This window comes from Protopterus annectens, chromosome 12.part0 (genome assembly GCF_019279795.1).
Source record: "Protopterus annectens isolate FY-2018-M chromosome 12.part0, PAN1.0, whole genome shotgun sequence".
NCBI classification, from domain to species: Eukaryota; Metazoa; Chordata; order Ceratodontiformes; family Protopteridae; genus Protopterus; species Protopterus annectens.
The window spans coordinates 12,402,403-12,425,932 of record NC_056746.1 but is presented as its reverse complement, the minus strand read 5'-3'; the positions used below and the strand labels follow the sequence as shown (position 1 = coordinate 12,425,932).

Genomic DNA, 23,530 nt, shown 5'->3' with positions numbered 1-23,530 from the left:
TATCTTATTTGTTGAATGAGGTCATTACACTTTAGAGTCTAGTATCCCTCATTAACTGCGGCACACAGCAGAATGACATCAGATGCATTACAATTAGAGCCCCCCCCCCCAATGCCTCATCACTTGAGATGCCTGTTATCACTTACTGGGTTACATGGATGGCCCCAGTGCTAACCTCAAATTGCATTCATTCCTAGAAATTATGAAAATAAACATGATCAGTCCAAATGAACCATCTGGGTAAACCAATGTTTCTGCTTTTTATACAGAAATAAAGAACAAAAATTGTGACAAAAGCAACATTATTTTATTCACTTAAAAAAAAGTTGTTTGGCTCCAGTCAGACATAACTGGCCTTCCTGACTAGTCGAATACCTTTGAATACAAATACTCAACAATTAGCAGGTACAATTATTTAATTAGAGAAATTTTATTTATTTGAAATATAATGCTCATTAATTTATAGGTATGATTTCCAGTGATTTTTATATACATTCTGCAGAAATTAAAAAGATCATTATTCTAGAATTCTGCTGTTGTATGGCAATGTGCCATGGAAAATGGTATTTGTTTAAATAAAAATAAAAGGTGGAGGTTTTACAGGTTAACCATTCCTTAGCAAAGTAAAAGTGACAGTATTAATGGAAGATGGTGAGTAGCCTTGAGGTGCACTTTGTGGTTGTACATATACACACCAAACAGAAGCAGTAATGTTTCAAACTATTATGATGCAGGTTTTTAATTTCTCAGAGGAAGATGATTTTAGCTCTTTATGCAATAGTTCATTGGAAAATGACAGAGCCTGTAAATGATCAAAGTACTTACATAAAGAGTCCCCCATTCCAAAGTCAGGAGTAATTTATCATTGTTGCTTGAATCTAGTACCCACCTGCTTCAGAAGGCTTTCATCCCCACCCGCAAAAACATGAGTGGCTTGATTTGTTAGGCAACATTTCATAATCTTTAGCCATCGAGCAGACGAATTTAGTGTACTGAAAATGCACAGCTAAGGCACTTAGAAAATATTTTACATACAGCCACATGTGCAAATATTATGGCTTAAAATCTGCAGGTTAGAAAGGCAATGTTTCTCTTGGAAAGTGCAAGTCTGAATAAATAAATTACAGAGACCTTTTACTTGTGCACCATGGAATGAGTTGCTGTTTTGCTGGCTTCTGGCTTCATTGTGAAGTACATAATACTGGTGGTGTATGACTTCACCAGAAACAGAAAGTTTTCACCTGTGATTCTATTACTGTTTCTAGTTCTGGACCTGAACTATGAGGGCAAATCATTCTCTCTTAAGTTTATATCCTGCATCTTCCATGTACAGCTGTAACTGATCAGGTTCCTGTCTTTTGTCGTTATAAAAGTTGGTATCAACGTGTCTCTAAATCCTCCATGTGCTCCTACATTTCTATGACACTACATTCCATTTGCAGCTTGTGTGTAAGGCATAGAGACACTCCATGAGTAATTATAATTAACTACTAATGCTGACTGTAAATAGTACCACGTAGTTTGAAGAGGAAAGGCACCAGATGGCCCTGATATGTATAGCTTGTTTGTATTTGTGTGCGTCTGTGGAGGGGGAGGATAAGTAAACACATTTTGTATGCCAGAAGTATTAGTTCTGGTGAGCTGTGAAGCTCTGAAGGATGTGAAACCACAGTAACTGAGGGAGTGGTAATACCAGTAACATGGGTTTGCATTGAATGGCAGCTAGCTACAGAGTAGGCTGAAGACCTTCATTATGCAAAATAGGATATACTATTTCCAGTTTCTTTTTGTAGTTGTAGTGTCCAATACAAATCACAAGTCACATGTATAGGAATCTAATTTCATCATAAGACATTCAATCTGTGACACACAGGTACTTCAAATTAGGAGAATCATCTGAAATGCAGGTAATGCCCCCTCTTCCATCTCCCTTTCTAATTTAGAAGAACTATTTTTGTGCCCTCCTTCTGCTTGATTGACATCATGGGTTTACTTCATTCAGATATTATAGTGCTGAGATTTCTACCTATACTGTCCCACTATCCACAGCAATTGAATATCATTTTGCTGCAGAGTTAAGCCTTCTTACTCCAATAGAAGGGTAGTTCTGTGATGGAGGAGGGGCATGGATACCACTCTGCCATTGAAGGAATTGCAATTATTTGAATCTTTGTTTTCTTAGTGCTGATAGCTGTGTTTCTCCTTGACTTCATATTGACTGACTTTGGATCTCCAGTGGTTACCAATGGACTCAAAGGCTACAACAGTAGCTGTGTGCATATCCTGCATGCATGTTGCACAGCTTTAGTTTGACAACACACTTGTATATACATGATGCCTCTGCCATTTACTAGTCACCACCCCTTGTAGTTACAGAGGTGTCTGTACTGAGGTGAGGACAACCTTTATGACTATGCTGAATCTTTTCTGGCCAGTGTTTCAGCCCCTGCCATTTACTAGTCACCACCCCTTGTAGTTACAGAGGTGTCTGCACTGAGGTGAGGACAACCTTTATGACTATGCTGAATCTTTTCTGGCCAGTGTTTCAGCCCCTGCCATTTACTAGTCACCACCCCTTGTAGTTACAGAGGTGTCTGTACTGAGGTGAGGACAACCTTTATGACTATGCTGAATCTTTTCTTACAGAGGTGTCTGTACTGAGGTGAGGACAACCTTTATGACTATGCTGAATCTTTTCTGGCCAGTGTTTCAGCCCCTGCCATTTACTAGTCACCACCCCTTGTAGTTACAGAGGTGTCTGTACTGAGGTGAGGACAACCTTTATGACTATGCTGAATCTTTTCTGGCCAGTGTTTCAGCCCCTGCCATTTACTAGTCACCACCCCTTGTAGTTACAGAGGTGCCTGTACTGAGGTGAGGTGTTATCAGATTAACCCCAGGGATGTGAGGACAACCTTTATGCCTATGCTGAATCTTTTCTGTTCTGGCCAGTGTTTCAGCTGTCAAAGATTCATTCTAAACTCATTTCACTTGTGGTACATGTAGTGATATTAATATTGCATTTCTGGAGAAAACCAAGCCTTGAAAATAGCCTTCTTTGTTCAACTGGACCCACCCACAACTGGAAGGAAAATATATAGTAAAAGTTTCTTCTCAGTTTTGACCACAAAGAGATACAAGATGGCACTCAATACAGGAGGGTTAAAGCATGACTGCTTACAAATCTCAATCTGCACACATTGTTCTTAAGTTAATTACATGTGTGCTGTTCCTTGTGTGAGCTCGTGCACCAACTGCTTTTATTAAAAAACGGAGAGTCCGGTTCTTGGCATAACTATATAAACATACATTTTACTCTATAATTGCATATTTTGAGGTATAAAATTTCAGATCCACTGATACCACAAAGCATTTACCCATCTCCTATAGATTACAAAACTATGCTACACAGGCACTGCTTGAGAAAGGGGAATGTGATCAAATCACGTCTGACTTTAAAATAACAATCTAGTAATTAAATTACTTTGCTAGACCTAGCAGAAAATGTCATAAAAATCATTGTTGTGACATTTTATAACAGAAGTGGCAGCTGCAGCACTTTTGTATGGGTGAACCAATGATGTAACTTTCACTTCACATATGTGCATACACTCTGGCCTGATAGCTAAACAGTTTGTGCTACCACAAAGCACAGCCTGTTGAAAATACAAAAATTGGGTTATTTTCATCATCTGCTTTGCAGGCATTTATTCTTTCTATCATCATGGCAAGTTTCTGAAACTTATAAGGCCATGATAGCACTCTTATTTGGTTGTAAGATCATATTTTAATTGCATATTAATCAAAATATACTTGTTGATGACAGCTTGTAGATTGACTGCCTTCTGAGAAAATTTACAGGGACAAAGCCTTTACATGTCCCTATACTGGGGTGGAACCATCTGTACTAATATAAATACCTCTGCACTCACCTATAAACTAATCTGAGCTGTTGGTTGCAATTGAAGGGGTCTGGACAACTTGTTTCAATAAACCACATTTTATTTCCCTTGTGTGCAAGCTGGATGCCTTGACCATGCTTGAAATTTACAACTTCTTTAACAATCTCCTGTGTAATAATATAATAACTTTCATTGCACTGAGAAGAGTAAATAGTTTGCTTTCTTAAAAGAAGCTCACTGTTGTATTTAATAGCCAATAATCCATTCCTAGTAGAGATAAACAAGATGTTTGGACCTTTATGGCTATTATAAGCTTTGCTTTTGACTTATGAGAGTTATTGCATGTGGGTAGAAAATTATATTTTTGTGAGCCGTCTCCCAGAAGCAGGCATAAAAAAATATAGTTTACATTAGCAGTATCTATCACCTGTGTGGATAACATATCAAACTGCTAGCAGAGGGAAGATAAGTTTTTCCTGTTGGGTGAGTTGTGTGAAGAAGTTCTTTTCACTGTACAGAAAAAGTGGTTAAACACAAAATTTAAAATGTCAAGTAAAAACAAAAAAAACATTTAAAATAATCATCTCTCTTAACTATGTTAACATGACAGAATTGGCATTTGCAGTTTACATCTTTTGAAAGTAGGACTACAAGAAAACAGACTAGATAATTTGACTTTGACAAGGAGTTTTTTCTCTAGCTAATATCTTATTGTATACAGTAGTGTAAACCTTCATCAAACAGACATGTCCAATTATGTAAAAAGATGGTCCACATGATCACTTGGTAGGGCTTTACTGGTCTATGGTTCCATGGCGAGGTTGTCCACACCAACTTTTGGATTCTGCAGCTATGAAAAAGAAAAGGGAAAATTTGTTACCAAACTGGGGTAAAAAAATGACATGGTGGGCTTTAGTATTATTACCATCACCACATGATAAAATTACAACAGCGTTATGTCTTCTCAGAATACTGCTAGTCTGGTCTTTTCCTGTTTGTATCACAGTATATGGATGAAGCATAACTTATATTTATTTTGGCATGGATTGGTTTCATTCTCTTACCCTGCATCTAGTTTTGTTTTCATTTTTCATTTTATATTTTATGGTCAACCAGGCAAACCTACTACAATGCAAGTGACACTTTTTCAGGTTGACCCAGGAGCACTGTTTGGTTAAGTCACACAATAAGCAAATGGTGACAGAAGGAATCAAACCAGTGACTACAGGATGAAGCTTGTTAGCAGCTGATCGTCTTAATCCTCTGTTCTAGATTACCACACTTACTCTGAGCAAGCCCACATTTTCAAAATATTATGGAATTCCAAGTCACATTAAATCATTCTTCAGAGGCATTTTTTTCTCATGATCACAATGAATCTGAACTTCCATTTGTAAAGGAAAACACCACACAATTCAAGCATTTAAATTTTCTGAGTATAGAAATCGGCATTTTACTTCAGAATGCTCATTTACTATAACTGTATATGTGTTCTTATATTTAGTACTTGTAAAAAAGTGTTAAAATCTAAATTTTAACAGTTACAATAATGACTAGAAATTATATTGGACTTGACAGTCCCCGTTATAATTCTGAGAGTTACAGCTCATAAAAATAGAATTTCATTTTTAAATACCTATAAACCAATGTTCTTGCTGGTACATTTTTATGATATAAACACTATCATCACCTGCACTGAGTTTCATTTATCCCTGTCACTCTGCAATAACTATGCATTACCAATAACTAATCACCCTTAAATATTTTTACTCTGTTTAATTAGTTACACAAGGTTATAATGATGGGTAGGAAGTGGAAACAGTGGAAGATCTGTCTGCAGGATTGCATAAAAGAAAAGAGTGAAGCAGATCATCAGAAAAAGAAGGAAATGGGGGAGGGTGGAGTGGTAACTAGTCAGCCTGACTAAGTTATTAGTAAAATCTATATATGAGGATGAAAACAGGAAAAGATGAGAAAAACGGATTTAAGAAGGCAGTAAAAATTATGTGGCAGGCTGAGCTAGCCGTAGAGAAGGAATTAAATGTGGTTTGGGCAGGGGTTGGAACAAGGAAGTTTTTCAATTATATGTAGGAGAACAGAAGACTTCGGTATGAGATTACTAAAAGCAGAAGCGGGAAAACAAAGTACTATGAAACAGACAAAAATACTGAATTATCACTTTCTTTTCATAAGAAGAAAACCATGTGAGGCATTATCACAAGAAGGTATAGCAGCTATGATTCAATATGCAGATAAATGAGAAGCAGAGATGTGCAGTAGGAATACAAGGGACTTTGTAGAGATCAGATACTTCCAAGGGTGGTAAGAGTTTACTGTAGTGGTAAAACTGTATAATCCCATTAGAAACTGGAGCATTGCTGTTGCATAGGAGGGTTGCAATTATAACATCTTTTGTTTTCCTTCCTGGAGCCAACGATCAGCTGCCACCAGCTCCTGCCCTCATTTGCCAGGACCATCTTAGCCTCCCCTGACCCATGTCTAGGGCCTTTGAAGAGAATAAAGACACTGGGGCAGTATCATACTGCTGCCAGGGAGTGGGCCCTATCCTCTACCACACTGCAGCAGCCTTGTGAGCTCCACAATTGCTGCATGCAAGTTTCTGCTCGTATGTAACGTCCTGACCAAGCAGTATACTTCATTGCAGCATGGATCTCACCAGGCTGTTAGCACTGCTATAGCAAACAGCCTGGGCATGGCTGATCTAGGTTTCCATTCTTACTGGAGTACAATAAGGGCTCAATAGATAGCTGGTAGGACACGTAAGATGTCTGAAGATAAAAAAGTATAGAATGCATAGTTTACCTACAATCTATTGTTAAACATGAAATAATATCTCCATATGAACCCATCTAACAATGCATTTAGATACTTTACATATCCTGGCAATATGCCCAATACAAAAAAAAAAAACTACATTTGTTGTGCTTAAGGATTATGGGTTGGATGAAGTGTTAGTATGCTACAGTGTAACACATCAAGTCTCAGTAACTATCACTTAACAGAAGTGAAGAATGGCACATGGACATTTATGTCTCACTAAAAAGAATCTCATAACACAAATTCAAGAACAGAAAGTGTTATCTGTTTTGCACTGAACAAAGATCAGGATTTATTATAAAACTCATTTCAAACTTTACATCAAAAACTTTGGCAGCCATTTGCTAAGCAAAACAAAATACTGTCACACTGAAAACAGATTTAGCATCAACAGTGTTAAACCTGTCTTCCGTTGAAGCTCATATTTGTTGAAAATGCATCTGTCAACCCATTAAACTTCAACAGATGGGCTGAGATTTATAGCCAAATAGCATACAGTGAAGCACTAATTGGTGGCTATGTGAAGGGTGAAAGAATTCAAAAGACAAACGTGTAACACATTTACTAAAACCTGTGACAGCCTACTGGATGAATATGCCCCTTTCCAGGAGCAGCCCAAGAGCACTGTCTGATAAATATATATTGGTCAAAATCACATAAGAGAAAAAAATGAAGGCTGGGGGAATCCAATCCTGTACTACAAAAGACAACGGAAGTCAGAAGGAGTCAAACCTTTTACTACATGAAGCAGCTCATTAAACGCGTATAGCCTTATTTATCTGCAATAGGTGTCAGACAAATTGCTGTAGCCCAAACATAGTGCATTTTATTCCTCCACGCTGGCAAAAAACAAGCTAAATTAATAATATACTAATTAAAATATTAACATTAAAGCCATAAACTTCATGCTGTCTAGTTTATTCGCATCCAAGTAGCAAACATGGTTGGTTAATAAAACAAGAAAACCATCGATCCTACACAAAGAACAATGCTCATAAGATTATACTCCTGAAAACTAAAAGTGATTCCTTCCTTTACACCATAACTACTCTGGGATACAGGAACTAAATATTTACACACACACACACCAATTACAGCCAGTTGTATGACTGTACACATCAGATATCTGCATGACATCAAGTGAATGAATACATTCATAAATGTGCAATAAATTTATCTCTTTACTGCTGTCAGAACCATCTAATGCAACCTACTGCAATTCTCTGAACTCTAGCTCAAGAATCATAAAGACAGGAAATTATTTTAAATGTTTATCTTGCATATTTAGTAAGTTGCTAAAATAGCAAGCTTAGCATTTGAAAGCATGTCTAAAGGATACAAAATCTGAAGCTCACACACCTGTCATTATTCAGTGACTGTAATCTGCAATAATTTGTCAGAAAGCTAAAATTTTTAGAAGGAACAAACCAAAATACTTCTCAACTTCTTTGCTGAATAATTCTGGACAAAGCTAAAAATAATGGATGGGCAAAGGTGCCAAATGAGATAAATTATATTATGTAGTTTTATCTATTCATTAACCAAGTAAACACACCAGGCAGTGTCTCTTTCAAGGGGCAACCCAGAAGCACTGTCAGGTTAAATGACTTGTTCAAAGTCACACAGGGGTCAAATGGGGGTGGAAGGATTTAAACCCTGTACTTTTGCCTAAAGGAAGCAGTTTGCTGGCATATCAGATCCTTATGTGGCAGACAACTGTCATTCACTTAGAAGGTTTTTATTTTCTAAAAAAAATTAAAAAAAAACTAATATTTTAATGAATGGCATTTACTGACTGTGATCCTCAGGGATTTCCCAGAAAAATTATATTAATGGGGGACAGGGCATAAATATGACGCAAAATAAGAGATGAAAATGATGTACCCACAAAGTACCACATCAACAACAATGTCCTTAGGACACAATCAGTAGCAAGGGATCTGGGCACCTTGGTAGACAGCAATCTAGAATTTGATCAACACATAGCCTCCGTAGGGCATACAACATGACTCATCTCATAAATAAGGGCATAGCATCCAGGAAAAAAGAAGTTATAACCTCTCTGTACTCTTCCTTAATCAGGCCTATAATCGAGTATAATTCCCCCTTTGGCATGTACCTCACTAGGCATTTGCGGCTGCTGGAGGGACCGCAGAGGTTAACACCTTTCCTATGAGGACAGGCTTAAGTCCCTCTCACTTTACTCAGTCTCATATAGACTGTTCAGAGGAGAACTCTGTCTGGCATTTAAAGCCATCTCAAATCCCGTTCTACTGGAAATGCTGCATATTGTAAATCAAACACCACACGTCACATGCACTTGGGACCTAAACCCAGCCTTTGACATTACTAGGACCTGCTGGCAGGACAGATGTGTGTCCCAGAGACTCCCCCATATGTGAAATAGACTCCCTCTCCATGTTAAGCAGAGTACTTCTCTGTCCTTGTTAGTGTAACCTGGATGTGTAATAGAAAAAATACCCCTGGGATCCCACCTATGTCCCTGCTTGATAGGGAGGATAGGTGCTGACCTTGGAAACATGGGCGCAAAACTTTTGCTAGGCTTGGAAAAGTCTCATGGTCAGTAGCCTAGTAACTTCCTATGATCTTCAAAATTAGAGATAGATAAGAGACAGACTAATTCAGTAAAAACAAAAACAACAAGCTATTGTTCTTCTACAACTAGAATCAGGCTTGTTTTGCTTGTAAAGCTTTTCCCTGAGTGACTAATTCCAGTCACTGTTTTGTTTTATTATTTTGTATAAATGTTTTGCTTTTATGCTTTTTCCCTTTCCCTGTCTATCGGGCCACCCCAATTGGAGTGGATTTTATCTAAGAGCTATCCAGGAAGCTGTCATTTAGGGAGTCATTAAAGTTGTGTGTCCTCACTGACATACTGACAGTGAGAAACATTTATTTGGCCCAGGGGTGTAGCCAGGATTTTCAGATTTGTACTCACAACTCCATGTTGCTGCCCCCACTAAGCCACACCCTCATCATCATCATCATGTTGCCACCCCCCTTACGTACAAGTCCAAGTCATACCCCCATCACAGTGCTTTCCTCCTCCACCCTCAGCAAATGTCTGCCAGGAAGCTAATCTTTTGCATGAAACACCAAAACAATAGCAGCCATTTTAGTTCAAACATGCATTTGACCAAGGGGGGAAAGCACATAAAGTATTTCCCCATTTACGTTGTATGCTAAACTTTACCCCAGCTGTGCCATATCCAGATTGCTACTCATGAGTGCCTTTTAATAGTGTGACACAGCCCCTACACATAAGCTGCTGGGAATTATCTGTATTTGTCAGAAACACTGTCACCTTACATAACATTATCCATAACCTTAATTTGGAACACCTAGAGATCTAAATCACCATTAAAAAAACTCCTATTAACTCTGTTGCTAGCCACAGATCCCCCAATGATTAAGAAAAGTACTGTAACACCACTCACTGGTTAAATATCAAATCAAACACCTTTTGTTAGAGGGTACAATCATCCAAACATTGAGTGGCACACCTACACATCTACAAAATGGATATGCTTGGCATTCCCTAGACTTAACACCAGCTCAAATTGTAAAAACTACCCATGAAAGTCTCATAGACCCTTGACTTGGCCATTACCAAACTAGTTCCCACCTATACCCCACTTTGCATCTTTTCATCCCTAGTGAAATCTGTCCATAAGTTACCTTCTGTGTCAGGTGTAGTGGTACCACTGCCAAACCACCTTTAGAGACTTCTCCAGGACAAACCTACTTCAGCTTGTACAAGACCTAGACAAAGGTTCCCAATAGTCCTTCAAAATGGTCACAACTAAGACGGGTGCCACATTCACTTCCAATTTGTAATAATAGCCAACAGCTGTGTAAAAAAATTCAGCACCCATCCACCCTAAATACAATTATAAATTCAGGAAGAAACGTATTTGGTGTTACTACCTTATTAATAAACTATACAACAAAATAAGGATCATAATGACAAGTTATAAAAACAAAAATCTCCCTCCCTTACCTTGAGACCACAGTGGAACATACCATAATGGAACTTAAGTGCACAACTAGAAAATGAAAAGCAGAGTCTGAGCTTAAGGTTCCTCTACATACCGAAGGAAATTGCAAATCTTTTTTCACTTGTGTCAGGAAAGCAAGGAATAATATCCAACAATGTACCAGACTCGTGTATAATATTACTCATTCTGATTTCAAGGATATAGCCAATATATTAGGAGACACATTTAGTGATAACTTCCCACACCACTCCACAAAGTTGCCCCACTATCCATGAAGAGTATTGCAAAACAAAATAAATATTTTCACATCTGAACACACAGAGGTTTTGTTTATACAAAATGTTTGTTAATATATTAAAATGCTGTCAGATACTCAAAGTACACATTTGTTATCATTCTAATTGTATGGTCAAAGAAACAACATAGGCAGACAAAAAAAAATCAAACATCCAAAAGCACAACACAGGCTTGCTATTTTACAGGTCAATTATAACTTCTTCATTGGCAGTACAGTGTCAGGAATCAGGAAATATATTAAACACTGTTTATGCACATAAAACCACTAGCAGCAGTTGTCACCCAGAAATGATTTCCAAGCTAAGTCCCTTGGTAATAGAGCTGGCAAACTGCAGCACAGTGTTATTAAGCTAACTGGCCTCCCCGTAGATTGCTGTCTATACTCAAAAACGGCAAGACTGCATTTGTTCCACTGCAGAATCAAAAGGGAATATATTCAAAACAGCTTGAATGACAGCAGTCAGAAGCACAGGAAATGTATCTCTAATAAACAGAAGTTCTGAACATCCTAACATTTGAAAAGACACAAAGATATAAAGAAACCACACAATCTAATTATAGCAGAAGCAGGTAGCAAAATCCATCTGTGTACACATATTGTAGAAAAAAAGTTAAAAATCTAATATGTAACAACTGGACAACCTTTCTGTATTTAAGAATTATTCTTCGCTTAGCAATCAACTTCCCTCTCGCAGGCCAACCTTTATCAATCACCCTATTCATGTTTGCACAATTCATATCAGGGCTGAACAGTACATAATGCCCCAACATCTACATCTCTCATCTCAATGGCCACGTAAGTTAATTTTTTCGTTCCATGTTTATAAAACCTTCATCTAGTTATACTGTGAAATTCCTAGCCCATATATTCCAGCTTTCCATAATATACCGTCTCATCATATCTTACATCACATGTTCCAAACACTAATGACCAACTTGTCACAATCTAAAGCTCCAAAGAGTATGAGAAGGCAAAAAATGGAAGGGTAGCCACCGAGCAAGTTGGTCAATCCAGCAACTAGTCCACAATCTTAAAATAATGATTTGGTGAAGACAGAAGCACTTTAAACCCAGCACACAGTCTGAATGTGGCACACACACAAAAACACAGGATTCAGCCAGCAGAAGCAGCAGCATACCTCTCAACTTCTTCGCTAAAGAATTCTGGGCAAAGTCAAAAACAGTGGGGGAAAAACTTGGGACATTATTTTAAAATATTACTGTACTTCACTTTAAAATGTTGTTAGGATAACAGGTTTAACATAAATATTTTCTGAAGAATACGTATGAAATTATAATGTAAGACAATACTGACTGTAATCCTCAATTATTCACAGAAAATTAAAAAATAGGGGTAGGACAAAAATATGAGGTAAAATCAAATACTTTTAAAAAGTATGAATAGTAGAGATGGAGAAAAAAATGGAACTTCAATTATCCAAAATAATGACAAACAAATTTGAGCAGCAATAGTGAATTCACCAACAGACCACAGCAGAGAATACAATTCTGATTTTTTTTAAAATGCTGGTTTAGAAAACATACTTACCAGCTTTCATACCTGTACTCTTTTGAACTTTAGCAAGCAACACCCCCCCTTCACTTCTACAAAGTTTAACCAATTACAGTAGCTAGTCTGCATTAATGATTAAGAGAAAACCCCAAAAGAAAACCAGGAAGTTGTTTTCATGTTCTGTGGCTTTCCCACCTTCCAGGGGACATTTACACTTCTTAATCGGTCAATTAACACCTTCTGTACAAAATCGGGATGAAACAATAATAAAATGAAAATACCTGATGAATTATAAATTACAATGCAGTCTCAAATTATGATGTTTTCATTCACTATACGACCATTTTTTCTTAATACAGCTAAGGTGGTTCCTCCTGGGTCCTAGTACTTGCCCTGTTGCTACCCCCACCCCCCATTCACATTATTTGTACTGTAATGCGTACACTGCGTATGCCTCCTGACGTCCCTGATTTGGCCTAACCCTTTCATGGGTTGGGAGCTTGTGTGACCCCTATTACTGTAGGGGCCAAAGTGCATTGTTCCATGCAAGAGCAAACTCCCATGCACTTGCTAAATGAAGGCTACTGCCAATCAGCCACACAGGCATGCTCACCTCTTCCCTGCAACAGGCTGCTACAGCCTATGATGAGCTCATTGTCCACCCCCAAGATGGGCATGTCCATCCTTCCTGTAGTTCTGCCGAGAACTTCAGCCACTAATCAAACATGGGTTGCTTGGGCCATAGTCAGAGTTGTATTCCCTCTCTGCTGCCAAAAATGGCTTGATATTATTTTTTTTCTAAATGTGGAATAAATTAACTTAGGTTCATAGGTAGGTACTTGGCTATCTGCCCGAGGGCATTTATAAGCCTAGCCAGAGTGTCGGCTTTCGCCGCCCCATTGATTAATTAACTGATCCTCTGTCAAGCAGAGTCAATGAAATGATCTCAGGGGTGTATTTTCTGTTACCCATCCACTCGTCAAGGTTTCTCTTGAGTGTTAGTGAGGGGCTCTGCCTGATGTAATTTGGAATTTTGTTCCAAAGCATGGGGAGTCTCTCTGACAGGAATCTATCACTCCAGCATGTTCTATTTATTGCTGTGGCGAGGTTTAGCTCACTAGAGTGTGTGGATTGCAGTGACTTGGATTTCTTTAGGTGGAGCATGTTCATCAATTCTGAGTTGGACAATGCTTTGTAAGTTAGGCAGAGATCACCTCTGAGTAAGCGATATGCCACTGAGTACAGCCAGAGTTTTTTCAGTTGGGCTGCATAGGACATATGTTTGAGGCCAGTAATCCTCTTGGTGAGGTACTTTTGTAGTCTTTCCTGTTGGAAGTGCCTTGTGAGGTTCATCCCAAATCAGGCATTGTACTCTATGATGGGTCTAATGAGTGACGAGTAGAGGGACACTATAACCTCTTTATTTCTAGATGTGAACCCTTTAGTAATTAGATGGGTCACATAGAAGGATTTCCTAACTACTTTGGCAATATGATTGTCAAAGGAGAGATTACTATATACCTGGGTCCCCAGATCTCTTATTACTTCTTCTGTATTAAGGGTGCTGCCACCTATGTGGTAATTCATGGGTGTTTTGTTTTTCCCAAACGGGATGACCTATGCATTTTTTGGCATTTAGCTTGAGGCCATGACTTTGACATCGGGTGTCTGTCTCAGTAAGGCCCTTTTGGAGGATGTCTGTGTCTGCTGGAGAGTCAATTATGGCTCCCAGTTTGCAGACATTGGCGAACTTGGTTAGCCATAGTCCTCCTGTGTTTGCCTGTACTTCTGAGAAGTATATGCCAAACAGTAGGGGACCCAGGACTGAGCCTTGTGGGACACCACTTGTGACTGGTTTAGAGTCGGACCTGGAGCCCACTATTCTTACCGTGTGAGTTCTGTCTATAAGCCAGTTGGCAACCCATCTCGTGACGTAGGGGTTTATGTTCAGGCTGGTGAGTTTTTCTGTAATACCCGAGTGGGGAATGGTGTCGAAAGCCTTAGCGAGGTCAAGGTAGGCTGTGTGAACCACTTTTCCCTTGTCTAGGGCCTTGGTAACTGTCTCAAAGAAGTCAACCAGGTTTAGTAGGCATGATCTGCCCTTAACAAAGCCGAACTGAGTCAGGTCAAGTGTTTGGAGGTTCCCAATGTCTTTGTTAATGAGTTCCATGATGATGCGCCCCATAGCCTTGCAGACCAGGCTAGTCAGGCTTATGGGGTAATAGTTACCAGGGTCAGTTGTGGCCCCTCCTTTGTGGAGAGGAATAACTGTGGCTGTGTACCACTCTGTGGGCACATAGCCTGTGGAGAGGCTGAGGTTGAACAGCATGTTTAGGTGGGGGGTTAGTTTGTTCTGTAGTTCGTGCAAGATGCAGCCTGGGACACCATCTGGTCCCATTGACGCTGTATTTTGGCTTTTGAAAGGCCTGTTTTCACCTGTGCATCTGTGATTTTTTGTGACACTACACTTTTCCGGTATTGTTGAGGCCCTTTTGGAGGTGAGAGGGGGGTGAAGTTTGCACTGAATCTATCTGCCAGGATGTTAGCAATATCAGTAGGTTCAGTATATTTTGTGCTATTTTGCACTAGTTCAGTGCATATCTGTGAGTTGCCACTTAGATTCTTAACATAGCTAAAGAAGGCTTTGTGGGTATCTTTTGAATCCTTGGCTTTTTGGATAATTTCATGAGGGACCATAGTTTCTTACTGACACTAATCAGGAATGTCTTTCCTTTTTGGGATTTGCTTTTTTTCTGAACTAGTTTTTTCCTTCTATTGTATAGCCTGTTTATTGCAGGGGTCCACCAAACTGGTTTCCTTCTCTTAGAGGAGTGAGTCTTGGTTTTGCTAGGGATGGCACGATCCATGCATCCTTATAGGTGCTCAGAGTGCATTTGTAAATGTTTCTGCATCTTGGGCAGTGTTATCCTTCAGCGTGGGGGCTGTGAAACTTACCACCTCTGTCTTAAATAAGGTGAAGTTTGCTTTAGAAAAGTTTTTTACTGTGGTTTCATTAGTTGGGGGTGGTGATGGGGTGTGGACATCCAGAGTGATTAGTTTATGGTCTGATCTAACCAGTGACTGGTTGATCTCCGGTGTGGAATGCCTGTCGCCCATGTTGGTGATGACCAGGTCTAATATGTTTTCACATCTGGTAGGGGAGTTTACCAGCTGATCCAGGGCATTTGAGTTGAATTCCAGGAAGTGCTGGGCCTGGGAGTTTGTACTCGAGTAGTTTTCCCAGTGAATGGTAGGGTAATTGAAATCACCCAATATTAGGGTGTTCGATAGGACCTTCATGTTTTCCAGTGTCTCCAGAAAGGTGGAGTGGTGGTCCTTGGTCATGGAGGGTGATCTGTAGCAGGCCACAATTTGCATTGCAGATTTGCCCGATGTTAGTTGCACATGGATGATCTCAGAGATATCATGCTGCACCACTTACCTGGAGGTGTATGTATCCTTGATGAATATGGATACACCCCCCCTTTTGTGTTTCGGTCTGTGTTCTGTGGCCGAAACGTGTGGTATGAGTTGTAGCCTAGTAGTGCTGGGGTGCTCTCTGGAGCCTTGAACCAGGTTTCAGTTACTGCACAGATGTCGATGTTCTCCATACTGAGGAGTGCTTCGAGCGTGTGCATTTTGAGATTTAAACTCCTGGCATTGAGTAGCATAACCCTCAGTTTTTTGTTAATTGTGCTGTTTACAGAGGTGGGTTTGACTTTTGAGCCTTGCCTAAAAAAGGCACTATGGGGGCAGCAAGAGCCTTGGCCAGTATTCAAAAGCCTAGGGGTGACAGGTGCAAGTCATCTCTTGTGAAGCAATGTGGCTTGTCGAGCATGTTGTCCCAGGCTGACAGACACTGGATCCCCTTTCAATGACACCAGAAGCTTAGCCAATTGTTGAAATTGATAATTTTTTCTTTATACTGAGGTATCATTCTTGGTGAGAGCAGGATGCTACTCAGGGTCAGGGTCAGGGTCATACCAGCCTGGGCTACATGATCAGAGAGCTCTTCCATGTTTCTTTTCATGTAGTCCAGGGAGGTATGTCTCGGGTCATTCACACCAACATGAACAATGACAGAGTCATATTTGTACTTGTTCTGGAATGACCTGAGTGGTTGTGTTATGTGGCGGATTCTGGCTCCTGACAGGCAGCTAACAGTAACCTTCTGCTTGTCCAGCCTAGTGAGTGGAACATCAGTATGCCTGACTATAGAGTCACCTATTACTAGTGTGTTAGGTATGTTATTTCACCTTAAGGGCTGTGATTGTGTGGCACACTGATTTTGTGTTTTATGTGTTGTCTGTTTTGTGACGGGAGGTGCAGGTTGTTTGGGTGTTTGCTTTGGAGGTCTCTGATGCTTTTGCAGGTTTTTATTTAGGGCCTCTGAGTATGATTTTATGTATTTATGTGTATTTTTTGCCAGTGCTGTTTTAGTAGGTCTGTGTGCGGCTGGAGGTGTGGTGCAAGTGTTAACCTTCTCCTCTTGACTGCCTGTTCCAGTCTTGGGTGGAGACAGCTTAGCTTCCAGTTTGGCTGTATAATTGCATCTCTCGCATATGTTAGTGTTTTGTGGTAGGAGGAGAGGGTTGTCTGTGTACATGAGGCAGTTGTAACATTGCCTCAGGATACCCAGATTCACCAGCTGGACTGGAGAGTGCACCTGAAGTTGCCCTTTGGTCATGCCTGAATAGTAGGGTGAGCTGCTTAGTCGCTTGGTTGGTGAGGGGTGAAGAACGAGCCTTGTCCTGCTGGGCAATCAGTGTCAGGGTATATTAGTGCTTGCTATTAGGTCTGAGCAAGTGCTGGGCTGTAAGATGCTTTTTGAGTGCTCAGGTTGAGAGTTTGACTAGTTTCAAGGGAAAAACTGAACAGGATAATTAGTGAAGCCAAGAATAATTTAACAGTAGCTAACCGGCACTGCCCTGTGCACAAAACCATTAAAACGTGTTTTTTATAGTAGGGAAATGAAAGAGATAGAAATTAGCCCAAAATAGACAATAAACTACTAACTTCTGGGCTGGAACCACTCTTCCAGGGACAGATTGGTTGTTCAAGCTCCCCTCTCTCACAGGTGAACAGAGAAACTCCCTTCTATCCAAGTAAGGTATGGGCAACTCAGAAACTAGTATCACAGCCCTGCATTCAGCACTATCCTGAAAACTGGACTATACTAGCTTAGAAAGGCGGGAAACAAGGAATATTGTTTTTTTTTTTTGAAAAGATAAGACAAAAAAAACAGTAAAAAATACACTTAAAACAGCTTTAAATGACTACAAACGATCAGAAAAGGCTATCACACTTTAGTGTGTAGCCTACAACAGTTAAACAAATTATTTAAACAAAAAAAACAACTTTTTTTAAAAGTGCAGGCAGTCAAATAAGTACAATATGTGAAAAAAAAAAAGCTTTTAAATCACAATAAATGCTGTAAAATCTGCGTTTAGGCAGAAAACAGTTAAGTACAGCAAGAAAGTACAGAAAACTGATACTTAATCCTGCCAAAGTCTCTCTTCTAAGCTAGAAGGGTTGTATCAGTTTAAGGCTTTCTAGTGCTACCCAGTAGGTTAGTTACAGGAAAGATGGGAAACAAGCGCAGATGTGGTCTTTTAAACAAGAAAGTTGAAAGAGACGGACAAACTGTCCAAATGGTCAATAAACTACAATTTCTGGGCCAAGAACCTCTCCTCTCATGGTAGACAGGCTATCTAGTGCTTACCACTCCCATTGATAAGCTAGAAGGCTTTCCTCCAACACAGAAAGGCTTGCGGGGCTCAGAAGCTTACCAACAGTCCTGAATACAGCAACTCTGTATCTGGACTAGGCTAGTTACATGAAAGGTGGGAAACAAACGCAAGTGCGGCTTTTAAACCAAAATGTTGAAAGAGATGGAAAAAAAACTGCCCAAACAGCCAATAGCTACAATTTCTGGGCCAGGAACCACTCCTCTTGTGGTAGATAGGCTACCTAATGCTTACCACTCCCACTGATAAGCTAGAAGGCTTCCCTCCAATACAGAAAGGCTTGGGGGGGGGGGGCTCAGAAGCTTACAAAGAGTCCTGGATATAGCAAATCTGTACCTGGACTAGACTAGTTATAGGAAAGGCGTGGAACAAGTACAAACATAGGCTTTTAAGCCAGCAAGTTGAAAGCGATGGAAAACTGCCCAAACGGCCAAATAAACTACAATTTCTGGGCCAAAACTCACTCTTCCCATGGAGGATAGGCTACCTAGTACTTACCACTCTCACTGATAAGCTCTAACACAGAAAGGCTTGGGGGACTCAGAAGCTTACTAACAATCCTGGATACAGCAACTCTGTAACCAGACTAGGCTAGTTATAGGAAAGGTGGGAAACAGCCACAAGTGCGGCTTTCAAACCAGAAAGTTGAAAGAGATGGAAAAAAAAACTGCTCAAAGACAATAGCTACAATTTCTGGGCCAGGGACCACTCTTCTTGTGGTAGATAGGCTACTTATTTAGGTGGTTGATGTAGTCTGGCAGTATTTTTATGGGCAGATGTACAAGTACATTTTCTGTGCCCAGTATGAGAAGTTGCATTTTTTTCCTACAATGAAGTGAAAGGGAGATTTAATTCATGTTTTCATCTATATAATTTTACTTTGTTTTTTAAATTTTGTATGATTTCTGGCAGGATTAGATGAGCTAGAGTGTTTTGACGTTGAGTACATATCTTCATTTTGCAGAAGCAGAGTAAATTTTACTTCAGTTTTTAGTAAGCACTGTAAATATGGTACATCTAGTTGGAATTTTAGTAAGGCTAATGACAAGCCATGGATGTTGATAAACTTTTCATGTTGTGCTAAAAGTGCAGATAAAAAATGTTCATAAGTAAATTTTATTTCTTTTATCTGTGTTTTTCCATTAGACTATGTATTATTTTTATCAATTTCTATACAAGTTATAAGTGCTTGATTACTTTGAAGTCTCACATGAAATTGGCTGCAGCTTGTGGTTCTTTTTTGTATGTTTTAGGGAGGCTCAGTCAGCAACTTAAATGCCCAAGAAGTACCAGACTTCTATGTGGATTTATAAATATCTGCATATTTGTAAATTCTTCTTACATGGATAACATTAAGTATTTATTTATTTACTATTTACTGACAGGGTTAATCTCACTAGGTCAGAGTCCTGTTTTCAGTAGAGAATTGAGGGGGTTATTTTTATTGACTGTATAATCTGAATAGGGCACTCGGGAACATTTATTCCCAATAACTTTCATGGGATCCTTTACATTCACCTGAGCTGCCACAAACTCAAGCAGATATGGTCTCAGTTTAAAGTCCCATTCAAAAGACAGCACACTCAGGAGTGGAGTGCAGCACTCCCACCCCCTCCTTTATAATGCACTGCAGTGTCCGTATTGGAAAGACTAATCCAGGTACGTGATGTGGGAATATAACCCTCAGTCTTCTGATCTTCCAGTCCAAAAGACAAATATGCCAGTGGCTCAAGAGGTAGCACACCATTTTGATGTATCTGACATGCACTGTAATTGGATAGAGGAAATAAATGCATGTCCTTTAGTACAACTTCATAATATGAGCTTTTTTTTTTTTTTTTTGCATAGTTTAGTCTTTTCTCCAGGAAATGCTTTCCAGTTTTTCACTTCCTAGACTTACATTTTGTCATCATGAGGTTGAACCTCTCTTTTTAGTTCTCACTTTCTCCTTCAAGATTCTTTTTTCTGGCTTGACTGAAGTATGCATACACTTAACTGGACAACATCTCACACTACTTACTGTAGCTTGAACAGTGCTGAAAGGAACCCCTCATAGGATGTGCATACATGCACAACATTTGCAAATCCATACTAGCTTCTCCATGCTCTGTGGTTATACCTGAAACATTCACATTAAAGAGGAGTGGTACAAAGACACCCACCATGTCGCTGAATTAGTCACACTCGTGTCTCTTGGAAGTGTACTTCTTACCATTACCTTCTGTGTCTTCCCGTCCAGCCAGCCTTCTACTCTTTTTACAGATATCTTTTCCACTTCCAGACCGTTCAGCACTATAAGCAGTTTTCATGCGTCTGTGAGCTAAAGGCTTTGTTAAAGCCCAGGAAATTAATATCTACTGGATTATCTCTATCTGGTTCCTTAGTTATCCCGCCATAAATCTGCTTCAGGTTGGTCCCCCCATTCCATTTGCCCCACATCGACATTCATTAACCCTCTGAAGCATGAGGAGCTGTAGGAAGGCCAGTCGTTTCACCCTCTAAATCTTTTCTATAAGTTTCATTTCTGCTGCGGTTAGACTCACTGGTCTGTTACTGTTTGGATTGCTCCTGGTGCCCCTATATGGAGTAGCACAACTATCATTTTTTTATTCCTTTCATATGGGATTTCTACCACAGCCAGTGATCTGATGAATGCCTCGGGTAAAGTTCTATCAGAGCTGAAGTTATTTCTTTCAGAACTCTAGCATGATAGCATTTACTTGCACACTGTCCTTATTCATCCTTGAAAGATCCCTCTCCACCTTTTCTACACAAAACCTCTATCAAGACCTTTTCTGCTTCTCATATTGTTCCATCTCATGCTGGCACCATCCTACCTCCTTTTTTTTCTTTTATAAGCAGTTAATCAAAGAAATCATAAAATACCTCAATCTGGTCTACTCTTTCTCTGTAGTTATCCCCATCTTTAATGCGATTTGCGCATATTCGTAAGTACATCACAGCATTTAATGAGTTAAGGGCCACAATGTACTCATAGTACTTTCATTCCTTATTTATCTGAGCTGTTTTTATAAAAAAAAGCTTCATGAACTTTTTTGTTAAATCATGACCCAAATAAACTTAGTACGTCTTTCAGTGACATCAACTGAGGAATAACGTGAGGTGTATCCATAGATCATAATGGACACATCTCTGCACATGCGAGATGATAAATCCATTAAAATCGATGTCTGGACTGAAGTTATGGACCAGTGAGTCTAATCTCAGCAGACGTGAAAGTTATAGAAAATATTTTGAGGGAGAAAACTTGTAGGCCTTTCTGTAGCTCCCTAGGCATCAGACTAAATCAGTGCAGATTTGTGGCAAGGAGATGTGACAAAATGCTGGGAAAAGCGGTATTTTTAAAAAAGTTATCAAAAGTGGGGCATAATGAAAATGTTCACCATAGAATGACGATACTGTGTGGCCCTTGGTGCACCACATGTTGTGATGGCAAGGTATGATTTTTTTTTATTGTAAACAAATCACTTTAACCAGTTTTTGCAATGTTTGATTCTGTTTGCTGTATTTCTGTAAAGATCCACCATATCTGCTTGATACTTCTAAGCTTGTGTCAAACAGCAACTCAGTCAAAAAGTCTCATAAATGACAGCTCAGCTATACATATTCCCCAAATAAATAAACATTTTTTTGCAGGGGATAATCCCTCTGTACCTCTCCCAGTGTGAGAGATTCACTCCTTTGCTTCATTGTTATCTCAGAGGTCACTGTACCTCAAAGAAAGACTGGATACCGACAGGCAGTGTAACACTTGTTTCACACTTTCTCTTAGGAGCACTGATCCTGGCTCACCAAAAACTCACCAGAAATTGAGTAAATAATGTGTCACTATATAGAAGCAAGCAATATAACCAAAGCAAATGTCAGCCTGAGCCAGCATGCTCAAGCAAGTGTAAACTAAGCTCAGATTCCTGCCACTATCTCTACTTTTCCAGGCCACTGAAAAGTCCTTGCTAGCTCTTTCCCTTACTGCTTATCTGCTTTTTTTTTTTTGCTTCCTCTTCTGCTTCTTAGCCCTTATATGTCCTACGACTTCCCTGACTTTCATTATTGTTTTGCTGTATTTATTGTCTTTCCTTCATTGCATAAGCTTTTCTAGGGATCCAAATCAGAATTTGGGGCAGAGGCAGAATCCCAAGTTTGTCTAACATATTCCATAACAATTATTTCCCAAATATATACCATATTTCTCCATAAGTAAGACCTAACCAGAGAATAAGGCCTAGCATGGTTTTCCAGGGTGGTCATGATATAACCCCTACCCCAAAAATAAGCCCCAGTTAAGATCATCAACAACACACAATGGACGTGTTAAATTATAAAATAACAATGTTACTGACACCTGTTGACTGAGGTTATCGTACTCTGCTCGCCATTTTTGGACCATTCGGACACCCATTTTCTTCTCTTTGCAGAAAATCATAAGATTCTTTCCCCGGGAGTCCTCCACGATTCATACGGTAACCCTAATCCTCACTCACACTTGACGTTTGAGATCCTTGGCCCATAAACACTGGCAAGTGTACTTTGATTGGTCAAAGTACAGACAACGCATGTAAAATGTGGGCACTTGATAACGGATGGGTGTGGTTGTGTCTTCTTAACTGTCACCATTTTTGTTGCCACTCCAGTCTCGTAAGTCTTCAATTAACCCCCCAGACAAGATGAGTGCAAAAAGAAAGAGCTATTCCATTGAGTGCAAGAAAGGAATCCTGGAGGACTCTCGGGGAAAGAATCTGATGGCTTTCTGCAAAGAGAAGAAGTTGGATCTCCGAATGATCCGAAAATGGCGAGCAGAGTACGATAACCTCAGTCAACAGGTGGACGAGGGAAATATTAAGAAGTGCAAGTGTGGATCAGGTCGGCAACTATTATTTCCTGAGCTGGAAGACATCATCTGTGAATGGATTGCTAACAGGAGAGCAAAGGCTTTGGCTGTGCACAGGGCTGATATTCAAGCATTTGCCCTTCCAATGGCACCACATTTAGAAATATCCCCAGAAGAATTCAAAGCATCACAACATCGGATGGATGGCTTCCTTCAGTGATATGAACTGCTACTAAGAAGATCGACAACACTGTTCAAGCTGGAAGATACTGAAGTTATTAAACGTGCACTTGCATTCATAGGTTCATAGGTGTGTACTAGGCTATTGGCCCTGGAGCCTATGTAAGCCTAGCCCAAAAAGATTC

At 39.7% G+C, this 23,530-nt stretch overlaps 1 protein-coding gene and 1 long non-coding RNA gene across 2 annotated transcripts in view; both read right to left on the bottom strand.

Moving 5' to 3' along the window:
* Positions 1 to 237: 237 nt before the first annotated feature.
* On the bottom strand, positions 238 to 2,734 carry LOC122816326. The gene is made up of 2 exons (XR_006367071.1): positions 2,674 to 2,734; positions 238 to 2,615 (listed from the first exon to the last, which is right to left on the bottom strand). It is a non-coding gene; the product is annotated as an uncharacterized LOC122816326 (long non-coding RNA).
* A 1,541-nt stretch (positions 2,735 to 4,275) lies between these two features.
* SMIM22 (small integral membrane protein 22) overlaps positions 4,276 to 23,530 on the bottom strand; it is a 75,616-nt gene continuing 56,361 nt past the window's right edge. The window contains exon 4 of the mRNA XM_044089054.1: positions 4,276 to 4,752. Coding sequence (XP_043944989.1) covers positions 4,705 to 4,752 — 48 coding nt within the window. The 3' untranslated portion in view covers positions 4,276 to 4,704. The remainder of the gene's footprint in view (positions 4,753 to 23,530) is intronic.